At 42.7% G+C, this 13,890-nt stretch overlaps 1 protein-coding gene across 1 annotated transcript in view; it reads right to left on the reverse strand.

The window, feature by feature from the left end:
- Positions 1–4,159: 4,159 nt before the first annotated feature.
- PALMD (palmdelphin) overlaps positions 4,160–13,890 on the reverse strand; it is a 64,090-nt gene continuing 54,359 nt past the window's right edge. The window contains exons 5-8 of the mRNA XM_040406607.1: positions 13,824–13,848; positions 12,790–12,903; positions 10,584–11,582; positions 4,160–6,695 (exon numbers count right to left, since the gene is read on the reverse strand). Of these exons, the coding sequence (XP_040262541.1) occupies positions 6,652–6,695; positions 10,584–11,582; positions 12,790–12,903; positions 13,824–13,848 (1,182 nt within the window). The 3' untranslated portion in view covers positions 4,160–6,651. The remainder of the gene's footprint in view (positions 6,696–10,583; positions 11,583–12,789; positions 12,904–13,823; positions 13,849–13,890) is intronic.

The raw sequence follows: 13,890 nt of genomic DNA on the forward strand, positions 1-13,890 counted from the left end.
ACATTATTCATTGCTGCCACAGAGCGTACAATTTGATGGGAACCTGTCATCCACTTTATGCTGCCCTCACTACTTTATTCTGTCTTCGGCGAGTTCAGTATAAAGATGTCAGGTTCCCTTTAAGTAATGAGGAAGAGAATGAAGGCCCAGTTAGAACCAGCAGAAAACACACACACACACACCAGTCCACTTTGTCTCTTAGTCTTTATTTCTTTAGCGTTACTGGTGAATTATCGTACAGACATGACAAATAAATAAGAGCAGGCGGGCGACGCAGAGACCACACGTTCTTAAGACAAAATAAGGCACAGCTCTTTAATAGTGCGACATGACTACTACATGCTAGTGACACGCTTGGCTTCATATGTAAATGTCAGGACCAGCCCTGTTTCTTCTGGCAGTATTTCCTAGCCCAATATGTGTCACTATTGTCCTTAAAGTATCCAGTCCTTGCATCATTTTACATCAATGAAACCTCTATTCAACATCATTGATGATCTGGATTAAAAAAATTATAGAGCAAAAATGTATAAATCCTTTATATCATATGGATTTCAACATTTCCACCTTTTCAAGTGTCTTTCCCGTCCAGAGAGAGAAACTTGGAACAAAACAATGTGAGCCTCCGACAGTTCTGTGTTGTAAATAGAGAGGAAATGAACATATAGCCGACGTGTCCTGGTGCGGGAAATATGCCGTATGGACGACATGTCTGCTGCCATGTGGAGACCATTCTGTTGTGATCCGCGGTCAATCTAAGGGTCAGTTCACACGGCCGATTTCAGAGGTGTCAAAAATCTGAGGTGAATCCAAGCAGATTTTTACACCTCTAAATCACGTGCGGTTTTTCGAAGTTTTTTTGTAAAGCATTTTTCAGGCAGATTTTTGCCTTTATTCAATTCTATAGTATCTTTTCTACAAGTGCTTTTAGGAGCATTTAGGCGTGAAAAACGCCACTAATTACAATAGGAAAATCAGCGCTGATTCTGCCCAAAGATAGGACATTCTTTTATACACGTGTAAAAAACTATTGAAATTAATGGGGGCCTGTTTTAAGGTTTTTTTGGAGCAGATTTTGAGGCAGAAACGCTCCAAGATCATCGCCAAAAAACTGTGTGTGAACTGACCCTAAGGTGTATGGGAGCAACCAGACTGTCCTCCCATCCATCGTCCTCCTCTAGATTGACAACCATCTTAGGCTATGTTCACATCTCTGATGTCGATGTATAGTCTGGTAGTCACTATAATGGGACCTGGCGGGTTTCATAAATGCCGCCTTTCTGATGGATAAATAAATACCACTGCATTTATAGCAGAAACCTGCTGGATCCCATTATATCGAATGGGGATCTGGCAGTGACCGAATACGCCAGATACAGTGTACTGCCGGAAGAGACTGCCGGAGTACACATCGAAGAAAGAAATGTAGCCTTATCCGTATGGCCAGCTTATAAGGATGTTAGAAGGTTTCTCTGATGCCAAGTTGATCACAGGGTGTCCTACTTGGACCCGCAGCGGTCAGCTGAAATCTATTGGGGTACCAGGCAGCAAGTACTCAATACCCCACAGCACCTCAACAGGGTAAATGAGGCATTACATGAAATCAATGGGCTGTGTCATTCACAGACATCTAAGGTCCTCCAATATAAGAAACACACTCTTTGTAGCCGCACTTTCCCCTGCTAATTAAAGAGGTTGTCACCTGTCCCATCTGGATATTTATGGCATGTCCACAGGAGCCCTGACTCCAATGGGAATGGAGAGGTGGCTGTGCACGGGCAGCTCTCTCCATTCATTTTTATGGGACTTCCAAAAATAGCCAAGCAAGCTGGAAGACCTTTCACCTCTGCGAGTTTTGGATTTCCTTATACAAGTTTTCAAAATGAGTCTTCTAGATCAGACAACCATTTTAACCATGAATAAAAGGGGCACAAAACCTTTAATTAAGTATAGTTGGAACACAAGCGCGTGGTGTACATTTTGATCAGAAGTCACCTTTATAGAAGGAACACCCCAGGGTACTATTTCATGGACAGAGATTTCCATCTTTTCATCCTTCAGTTCCCAAACTCTGAAGCTTTAGTCTTTGCAACTCCTCTCAGGTCAAAGCACTGATAGCAATTAAAGGGTATAACAACAAAGTGGGGCTGTAAGGATAACAAAGGGCTTCATTTTCTACTACCATCCTCTAAATAGAGTTGTCCGTTTCTTGAACGAGATAGATTCTAACCTGTAATTTACCCTTCCCGTGCCTTATCATTATGTGAACCAGTATGGTATTGTGCAACTATGGGTGTCCGTAATTACTACAAATGGCCATAATGAATAGATACATTAGATGTGAACTGAAGCCAAAATATGTCTGATCACCATTACTGCTACAGCTGTAATGAGAAGGGAAATCCTATTAGTATGTAGTTCCATGCGGTACAGGATCCTGAATACAGGGCTAATCCTCTGGGATATCCAGGGTCTGGACCAAAAAAGGATCCACCATTAGATGATCTACCTATATAATAATATATATTCTCCCCCTAGAGGCAACTCATAAGTTCTGCGCTCAGTGCCATATTAGGGTAGGTTCACACAGCTGAAAAATCAGCGGTGAATCAGAGCAAATTTTACAACTCAAAATTACGTGCGTTTTTTTGGAAAGCATTTTTCAGGCAGATCCTTGACTTTTCAATTCTTTAGCACTTTTTGGCATATTTACGCACCAAAAAACATGCGTATGTCAAATGGTGTGCTTTTTTCGTCTTCCCATTAATTTGAATGGGAAAATCAGCGCTGATTCTGCCCCAAGACAGAACATACTGCTTCTTTTTTACACAGTTTTTTTTTAGGCTACTTTCACACTAGCGTTAATATTTTCCGGTATTGAGATCCGTCATAGGGTCTCAATACTGGGGAAAAAAATGCTTCCATTTTGTCCCCATTCATTGTCAATGCGGATAAAACGTAACTGAACAGAACGGAGCGCTCCAAAATACATTCCTTTCCGTTCTCATACCGAAGAGCAAACCGCAGCATGCTTTCCGTCGTGGGATGCGGAGCAAGACTGATCCGTCATGACCCACAATGCAAGTCAACGGGGACGGATCTGTTTTCTCTGACAATAGAAAACGGATCCGTCCTCCATTGACTTTTAATGGAGTTCATGATGGATCCATATTGGCAATGTTACAGATAATACTAACGGGTCCGTTCATAACGGATGCAGACGGTTGTATTATCAGTAATAGAAGCGTTTTTGCTGAACCCTGCCGGATCCAGCAAAGACGCTAGTGTGAAAGTAGCCTTAGATGTGTAACAAAGAGGCAAGTGCTGCTTCCCATTGAAATGACTAGGAGGCTGTTTTGGAATCAGCACCAAAAACTCAGTGTGAACTGACCCTTACGCCCAATAGTGCTAACAGTCGTGTGCAGAACCCCTTCGTTATCTCTGTAGATGCTAACTAGCTTTTTTTTTTTACAAAATCAACAAAAATAATAAATTATGGGACATATTTTAATATTGAGGCGGAACGCTGTCCTAAATCCTGTAACACCCAAGAGCCAAGCTTTAATCCTCATTTTTTCTGTTATATGTGAAAAGTTGGAAATCTCTGTCGTACACTAAAGGCAGATGAAAATAAGTGTGCGCTACAGCAACGTCTCTTCTGCGCAGAACACAACACTCCTAGGATGACGGAGAAGTGCGGCCATTGTATGGACGCGGATCATGATCGACGTCAGTGAACATACACTGAATGTCGGGTAAAGATACGGGGAGGGAATTTAACACTCACAGCTTCAGAATTCAGACTTCAAAAAAAATTCTTAGGGCTTTGCAACTTTTTTAAGTCATCTGCGCAAAAATTATGTCAAAAGTCACATTTTTAGGCTACATTCACACGTCCGTGGTGTGTTGCAGACCCGCAAATTGCAGGTCCGCAACACACCAGCCCGTCACCCCCATTGAAATGCCTATTCTTGTCCGCAAGCTGCGGACAAGAATAGGACATGCTCTATCTTTTTGCGGAGCTGCGGACCCAAAATCGGGGCCGCAGACAGCACACTGTGTGCTGTCCGCAACCATTCTGTCCCCATAGAGAATGAATGGGTCCGCACCCATTCCGCAAAATTGCGGACCCATTTTGCAGACGTGTGAATGGAGCCTAACACCACTCACTCCAGTTCTGAAAAGTGGGTGGTAAAGTGGGCGTGGCTATTTATGCTAATGAGCTCACTCCAGATTCATCACTGAGACATTTTAGAAAGTTGCAAACTCACCCCAAAAAAGGATGGCACAGGAATACTGGAGTAGGGTTAGAGATGCACCAAATGTAACAAACACTGGGGGGGATTTATCAAACTGGTGTAAAGTAGACCTGGCTTAGTCGCCCATAGCAACCAATCAGATGCCACCTTTCATTTTTCACAGCTCCTTTTGTGGAATCTGATTGGTTGCTATGGGCGACTAAGCCAGGTCTACTTTACATCAGTTTAATGTGTGACATTTGATTAAATGTGGCGCAAAGTGCTCCAATGCAGACTACTGCAAAACGGACTTGAAATATCCCCCCCATGGCGTGTGAATCTGGCAGGAGTATACTGGAGAGCCCGAACCAATGGTGGATTTTTCCGGTAATCTTAAAGAGGAGCCGTCCCCTCTCCCGACATGTCTGTTTTTGTAACTATTTGCATTCCCCATGTAATATCTATTATGTTGTGCCATTCCTGTATTACTCCTGCTAAAAGTTATGCATGAATTAGTATTTGTTAGAATGTATACCATGGGTTAAGGTTGGTAGAGCCACCATCACTAAAATTATTTATTAGTATTTGCTTACAATGAAGGTCCAGCTGGGTGTTACTAGTTGGGAGTGTGTCCCTGCACCGTCTGACATTATTCAATCATTTCTGCCAGTGTCAGACTGCTCAGGGACACACCCCGGCTGGTAACACCCATCTGGACATTTATGGCACACTGCTGGCAATGCATTTATAACTGCTAGTGGGATTAATAAAGGAATGGCACAACTTCGAGCCATAACAATAGATGCTCCAGAATAGTTATTACATGGGGAATGCAAGTCGTTACCAAAACAGACATGTCAGGAGAGGAGACGGATCCTCTTGAAAACCCATCTATTGGCTCCAGTGACCCAAGACATGCCTTTTTGGCATACCTTGAGGTGGTACGTGTGGCATGGCTTTTTATTCATCTATGTTGTTTGTTACACCAGGAGCCTATGGGCGACTTACACAACTGTATTACAGCAGACACAAAATAGGACCATTAGATGGTTAGCCGGTCCCACCAAAACAGATGTCACCAGAAGGTATTAGTCGTCTAATGGATACAGGCACCCTTCGTGTATTAGCGGAATGAAAATTGATCTTCAGGCTCGCTGACATTTGCATTTTCAATATTCTTCTAGCAGGTTTACGGATTGGCTACACCGTGGCATTGGTCCCAGCCAGGATCGCAGTGTAGCGGTAATCCCATAGAAATGAATGGAGTCACACGTGTGCCTCGACTGCAACCTATGAATTGCAAAAAAAATATAATAAAATAAAACTCAGCTGGATTCTTTGCGATTCAGGTGTCGGCACACAAGACTCCTGCTGCCATCCCATTCATTACTATGGGATCAACGCTACACTGCAATGCCCCTGCCATCCTGGCCGCGACCAGTGTGACCGTGTAGCTGTACCCACTTTTCATACGAACACTCGTTAGTGATCATCTTGCAGTGCAATACTGCCGCCGAATGCCCGATGCTCGTTCATCGCGCAATTCAGATTTTTAAGCTTGCTTAAAAATAAGCATTTCTCGGCCCCAGATCGCGCTGTCTAATCACTATCTACCGCCGGCAAACCACTATACAGCATGGCGACGAGCGACAGCATAGCAATCACTCCTCCCTATGCTGCGGAGAAGATCGCTGCATGCAATAGCAGCGGTCTCCTCCACCAGCGAGCAGGCGATTGCCGGGAAGGAACGCTTCCCTCCCGACAATCGTCTGCCACATCGGGCTGTGTAATACAAAAATATTTTACTGCCCCTGTCTGCTCAAAGCAGAACTGGAAGATACAAATGTAAAGAAGCCCTCGATCGGCATTACGTAACCTTGCAGTACAGAGAAAACATTTTATATCTGACACAATCAGCCACACGTACGGAAGAATGAAACCTCTCCTCCAGCAACGAGCAGGCGTCTCGCCAATTACGCAACTAACTCAATGATTGGTATACCGTAATTATCTATTAACATAAAACTCAAGCCTGTAGATACACGGGGAGCCAAGTCAGATTTCGTCTGAAGCTGCCTACAATGACATAACTACTGAAAAAATGCAATAAAAAAAAAAAACAATAATAAAAAAAACTAAACTCAACCGCACATTGCTAAATTTTCTATATCAAAAGACATAAACTTGCATAGCGTCAGTTACAAAAGCAATACGGCAGGAGGCAGGCACTGGTGGCTCTCCAGCTACTGTTGAAGGTGTAGTCCCAGATTGCATTGCTGGAGCGTGCTGTTGGTCGCCTGCCATAAAAATTGTCCATTAAAAATGTATACACAAGTCTTCTGGAGTTCTTCATCCATAGATTAAAAAAAAAAAAGAAAAAAAAAGAAAACGCCATATGTGGTGAGCGTGAATCTTATATCACTTTTTTCCCCAGCTTGGCCATTCTAATTCTCAATGCTGTGCGAATAGAGAGAAGAAGAGAAGAAAATCAGGAAGATTTCCGACATTTTACCTATTTAACCTTTTTCGGAGGAAGAGGGAAAGGAGGAGTGTAGAGCAAGATTGCCAACCTGTGGAAATATTCTGTATGGACAAGTCACTGATGCCCTCACTTTTTAGTTTATTTTATTTGTAGGTTTGCTGTAGTATAAAATTATGAGTTATATCTTTGTATTATTATTAGGGACATATTACAGGGAAATGCTGCCCCTAAGGAAGGAGAGGCCGTGTAATATTAATAAACTCTATTCCTTTGGATGGACAAAAAGGACCGTCAACACAATCTCCATTGAGACCAAAGAAGAGCAAATCAGGGACCAATATCACCGACGAACTGATAGTTTTTGGTTGTCAGGCTCCCGATTGTTCCTGTAGGGTCTCTAATGACAGAGAGCTGTGCTTTAGGGTTTATGCACACGACTGTGATCGACCCGGGAAACACGGTCCATGTGTCTGCCGGATCGTCTGGGCCGACTGCTGCTCCCCTGAACTGACGGTATCATTTCACAAACAGTTTAGTACAATAGATCATTATGCATCATAAAACTATGACACAGTCAGTTCAATGGAGCCACCTCCAGCCCAGGAGATCCGACAGACACTTGAACCATGTTTCCCGGGCCGACCACGGTCGTGTGTATGAGCCCTTACTTTGAAATTCTTCATAGGTTAAAAACAAGTTGGAAAAAGGGAGAAGAGTCCGAGCACAGGAGAAGAGTCCTCTGGACGGCTTCTCCGTGCTGTGGTGGGCTTGATTGATGGTCTGTCCCCATGCCTGGACTTTTCTCCCTGTGCTTGGCCCACTTTTGAAACTACAGATGCAGCAATCCTTATCTTGATTCTCACTGTGACATATCGCACTCAAGTTTAGAACGTCTCCATCTGTATGTTTTATCCAAAATGCAGAATAGATTGAGATTAAAACACATCCCTCTGTAATGAGGGAACATTTCGGGATTTCATGCTGCCTGTGGTACAGACAGCATGGACCTGTTGACTGGTTCGCTTTCGAAATTCAGAAACATTAGGTCGATTTTAAAGAATCAATGGAGATTAAAATTTGTTAAATTTTTGCCAAATTTTGCGATAAGATTTTTTATTTTTTTTTAAATTTGGAGAATCAATTAGGAAAATATTTGAACTAATGGCAGTCATCCCCAGACCCCCAATATTGTCAACATTATAACGGTTGGCAACCATGCTAAACTGGCAATAGAGAATGCAGACCAACATACCTCAGCATAATTTCCAGTGGCAAAAGCAGAAGTTTACAGACAATTAGAAATGAGACTCGTGAAAGCATATCCACAAATCAAAGAAATGTGCTTCCAAACGTCAATTACAATCTTTTGCTGTAATTGAGACAACTTAACAATCAACATGATTTTGATTTTAGATTCAAGTTCAAATTTAGGTTAGGATACTTTCACCTTAGTGTTAATATTTTCCGATATTCAGATCCGTCATAGGGTCTCGATACCGGAAAAAAAAACGCTTCCGTTTTGTCCCCCTTCATTGTCAATGGGGACAAATCTTAACTGAACAGAACAGAGCGCTCCAAAATGCATTCCGTTCCGTTATCATACCGGAGAGCAAACCACAGCATGCTGTAGTTTGCTTTCCGTACTGGGATGCGGAGCAAAACGGATCCGTCATGACCCACAATGCAAGTCAATGGAAATGGAACCGTTTTCTTTGACACAATAGAAAATGGATCCGTCCCCCATTGACTTTCAATGGAGTTTATGACGGATCCGTCTTGGCAATGTTAAAGATAATACAACCGGATCCGTTCATAACAGATGCAGATGGTTGTATTATCAGTAACGGAAGCATTTTTGCTGAACCCTGCCGGATCCAGTAAAAACGCTAGTGTGAAAGTAGCCTTACAAGAGAAATCTCCAAATATTTAGCCAAAATCCATCATTCCACTAAAAAGCATTGAGGCTCAACATAGAGTGAGCTGTGATGTCCAGTCAGGAGCATCCAGATGACAGTGTCATCAGAAGTCCTTGATATAGGGCAAAGAGACTCTGATTCTTTCCTAAGCTTAAAGGGATTGTCTGGGAATACATCATTTCTAACAGGTGTAGGCATCCTGCCTCTCTTACTGAAAGGATCATACTTACCTGCTCCCCGCCGCTCCTTCATCTTCATCTTCTGGTCTGGGGTTGGTTTTCTCCCTCCCTGGCATGGGCATGGTCACCTGATGCTCTTCAGCCAACCACTGGCTTCAGTAGTGATCTGTCCACATGAGACACGTCACCACTGAGGCCAACAGTTGGCTGAAGAGGATCAAGTGACCATGCCCATGCCAGCGAGGAAGAAAGTAAACCCCAGATCGGAAGATGAAGATGGGGGGAGTGGCGGGGAGCAGGTACTGTAAGTATGATCCTTTCAGTAGTATAGGCAGGCTGCCAAAACCTGTTAGAGACTACCGTATGTATTCCAAGACCTCCCCTTTAAAGGATATGTCCATCTTCACAACCATTTTCACCTAAAATAAAAAAGGAGCAACTTTTTCTTTTTGCAAATAGTCTATCTAGATTTTTAAAAATCTATCATTTTTGTGTCTACAGCTCTTATGAAGACCAATATGTCGCCTTGATTTTGCAGTGATACTTTCTTCCCTCCATCTTCTACCTTTTATTAATTTAATAGGTTAACAAGAAATAGGGACAGATGGAAAACATTAAAGTTTGCAGAATTTGATGTCGGTTTTGCTGGAGGCAACATTGCCATCACTAGCAAAAAAATTATCAAAGTGTTACATGATGTTCAAATTTGTTGCATCTTTAAACCATCTAGAGATGTTTCTTCAATTCTTAGGTCACCTGCCTACTGGAGTGAGACTGTGCAAACATTTGGACATTCATAAATGCATGTAAATTCTTCCTCACTTATCATTCCACCTTTATAAAGTGATGCGCGTGGCACGAATGATTAATAAACAAGTTCCACGGCAGATATGTCACAGATGTGGAGTGAAATGCACTAGAGAAAGGTACAAATGGGCTGAGAAATGTGGACCTCTGTCTGCAGTATCAGACTACACACAGGATTTGTTTGTTGTCTGTTACCATGGAGACACATGGGTATGCAGTAAAGCTGTAGACACGTAATGGTATGACTATTTGCAATGGTTGCTTATTTATTCTTTTTTATTTTTTTTAGATACATTGAAGCAGTTAAAAAAAATGGTTGTGAAGCTGGACATAGCCTTTACGATAAGGAGAATGAGGGATTTTGGAAAAATGCTAACGGTGGGTGGATATCCGTTAATTCCACTGACACGGTGATTACAGTCATGCAGATTTATGTGAGGTAAAATCATTGCATCAAACATGACAGAATGCGGTTTCTGTGCATGTTTTCTATACACAAATGATCATTTTTGTCTATATGACGCTTCTTGCTGCTGCCGACAAGGAAGCTTCTGTTGCCCAAAATGGTTTTAAGGGTGCACAGGATGAAGATCTCATGCCAGTAATCAGCAGAGATTTATAGTGGCCACGCACAGTCCTCTTCAAGGGGATTCTCACCACTTACCTAAGGTTGCACCATACATGTTTGTTTGGTGATGCATTAAACTGGAAGCCAGAAGACATCTTACATTAAAATGTAGTTGTCCCCTGGTCATGTAGGAACAGGGAACTGTAATTAAATCTATACAGGAACTTTAAAAAAAATGCAATGTAAAATATCTTATCTAGTAATGCAGTAGACTGTGGTGGTAAAATCTTGTGACTGTAACCATGCATGACTTGCAACGTGTCCTCATGGACCAATTGTCTATAAAACATTACATTATAGAACAACATTTGCACCTCTTGACAGGCTTCTCACCTGTTAGAGACGGGTCCTCAGTACCGTCATCTATGCTCTGTTTGGAGACAGGGAGATAGTTATGGGGCCCCAGGGTTGCTTCTTGTTCTCGCAAGGATATTGAGTTCTTGTATGGCTGAGGACTGTGCAATGCGATGTTGTGTGTTGGTACTTTTTGTATCGTATTGGTGGCGATGGAAGAATTAGAAACATGAAGTGGTTGAGTTTCAGGAACATTGATTAATTCTTTTTCCATTTTTTCTTCTTCCTTCTTATTTTCCTCATCGTCATCAATAACAACCAACTCTGCCCGGATGACCCCTTCATAGTCGGTGAGCTTTTTGCTGTCGTATTCTTCATCGGCGTGTTTGTATCCCATGAAAATCATAGTGACTGGTTCGTTGTCATCTACATAACAAGGTGTAGCGTGGACAATGTTGTAATGCGTGTCATCCTCCAGTTTAGTAGGTGGATACTCTACGATGTCATCTCCAGAGTTACTAAAGGTTGCTTCATACTGGGCCTCCTTAGTCTGGAATTCCACGTTAGCGGCTTGTCCATTCTGCACGAGGACTCTTGGCTGTGAAGAGATCAGATCTTCTGGAATGGATGGTTTAGTTATGGTTATTTCTTCTGTAACTCTTGAATTATGACCATTTTGATGTTCCATGATCACTGGTGAGCTATGGCCATTCAAACTGGGGGAGACTTGGCCTTTTTGGGTTGCAGCAGTGTGAAATGGATTCGAAAATACGGGCTCGTGATACTCTGTGGGAGACTGTGTACTTTTTTCTGTAGCTTTCCTCAGAAGGTCCTCCACTTCTACGGGGGCAAGACTGTCTATTCCATTTTTTACCATCTTTCCTTGAGAACTTAATGCATGTACAGACTTTCTGCCATCATCATAGACTTTAACACCTTCGTCTTTAATTTCATTTGATGGCACTGGGATCGAGGATATTACCGTGTTTTTACCAGTCTTCAAATCTTTCTCGACCTTGATTTCCATGGCAAATAAAGCTATACAAATAGATATATCATTACTATATTATATTGAATTTTATATTAAAGGGATTTTCCAGGCTCCTAATATTGATGAACTATCCTCAGGATAGATCATTAATATCCAATTGGTGAAGGTGCGACACCTTGCTCCTCCATCCATCAGCTGTTCCCTCCAACCTCCATCGCAGGAACTGTCTCTTGAATAAAGCAGGAAGCACAGCTCCGGTTAAAGGGTAGTGGCCGTGCTGGTTTACTGCAGCTCATCTTTCACTGAAGTAAATGGGAGCGGAGATGCAGTAACCACTACACTTTAAATGGTGCTGGGCTTCCATTCAAAGGGCTAGTTCCAGCTCCGAAGACTTCATGAAACTTCTGATTAGTGGTGGTGCAGCGTGTGGGGCCCCACTGATTGGATATTGATGAACTATCCTCAGGATAATATTATAATAATATTAGGAGCCTGGAAAACCCCCCTAAGAAACATGGAATATAATACTTTGCAGAGTTCCTGTCAAATCCGCTGAGTCGTCAGAGGAGCAGGTCCTGTTTTACTAAACTCAATATTGAACCACATTGTAAATTCAACATGACCGTTCCTTCTTATCACCACATACCGCATCAGGGACAGTCGGCACACCCACATCACATATGGTAGTCAGTCAGTACCACCAAAATTGGCAAGTTCAGATGACTTTGCTCTAATATGTATGGACATCTTTAGCCCAAGAAGAAGACCCATTGTAACAGCAGCTGCTGTGCGCCGCTGTTCCCCTGCTTAACATCACGGTCCCGGGCGCTAAGCGGCCTGCTGACTACGTCTGTACCTCTGGTACCTTGCTCCGGTACCTCCTGGTCCTCCTGGACCCGTTGCCTTGTGTGCCAATCCTCCCCAAGAGGTAGCGACCTGGTGTTCCCCCCGAGAAAGTCTATCCCCACCATCAGAGGTACTGTGAAGAACGAGGGGTTCACTTAAACAACGCCCTTAGAGGAGGTAGGGCACGTGGCACAGTGGGTTCACACCCGCTGGTTCGTGACACCCAACTAGGCTAGGAGAACTTTGAATGTGGAAATCCACTAGAACAATTATTGTCCCACCAAATCAATCTTTAGCCCAGGAAGGAGACCCACCTAGGCTAGGAGAACTTTGAATGTTGAGATCTACTAGAAGAATTATTGTCCCACCACATCAATCATAGTGCATTGGTTATAGAATTATTTTTACCTTTCCGTGCCTCCTCCCCATTCGCAGTTTGCGCACTCTGCAATCTTCTCACAAATGAGGGTTTATATGATGGCGGTAAATCAGGGATGCCGGCATAAATATCCTTTACTGGTTCTGGACCAAGCAAAAACATAAAATAAAAATGCTCACTGAAATTTCTATAATCTTGGTTTCTGCTTTGTTGAATGATCTGTACAAAATTTCGTTGTTCAATCATTTACCACCAGAAACATAACTGGTAGCTCCTGGGCCTCAAAGCAATATCTCAAAGAGGGCCTCCCTACCTACCATTTATAATACTAGCGCCTTCTGATGTGGCAGAGAGGCCATTGGGCACCCTCAGACACCAGGAGTTGTGTGTGAATAGATGATGAGCAAAGCAGAACATGATCTAAATATACAAAGTCTCGTGGAGGCACCACATGGCAGTGTACGGAGTGTGAACAGTTCTGCATTGCATATCCGTAGAGCAGCCCATGCGTAGCTCAATGGCACAGTGCACGCGCCATAATTGTGCACTTGCTTAGGAGCCACATAAGGTTCTCAGATGCATCTGGCTACCTAAATGCTGCCATTTGTAGACACCATTAGGCACTGGTGAAAGTCACACCAGATATGTCATAGTATTACTGAGCCTTGACACTAGGGTTAAAACCAAAAATACTTGGCTAAAGTAATGATTTGGTGAAATTATTATACTTTAGTGAAAATCGCAAGTTACAAAAGGTTGGGGTTCTTCCCAGGGGCAAATCTATAGGGGGTGCAGAGCTAGCAGTTGCACCCATCCTAATGTCTGAGAGAACCACCGTCCCTTAGGCCACATCAGAGAACGGTACTTATCCCAATGCAGTTTAAAATCAATCAGTCCAATATTCATAGCCTGTTTTTGCATTGAGGCTGTTCTTCTGATGCAGGAATAGTTTCTGAAATCAAAGTCTTCTTCGCCCTTCTTCTATGCGTTTCTCTGTGCTGATAGGATTGGGTGGTATAGACTAGTAAACGATAGATAATATAGATAGATACTATATACATACCATCTCGTGCTTCAGCTTTCACAGCCTGAAAGGATAAAACGAGAAAAAAAAGATATGCACTATTTTA

The sequence above is a fragment of the Bufo bufo genome, chromosome 9 (genome assembly GCF_905171765.1).
Source record: "Bufo bufo chromosome 9, aBufBuf1.1, whole genome shotgun sequence".
Taxonomy (NCBI): domain Eukaryota; kingdom Metazoa; phylum Chordata; class Amphibia; order Anura; family Bufonidae; genus Bufo; species Bufo bufo.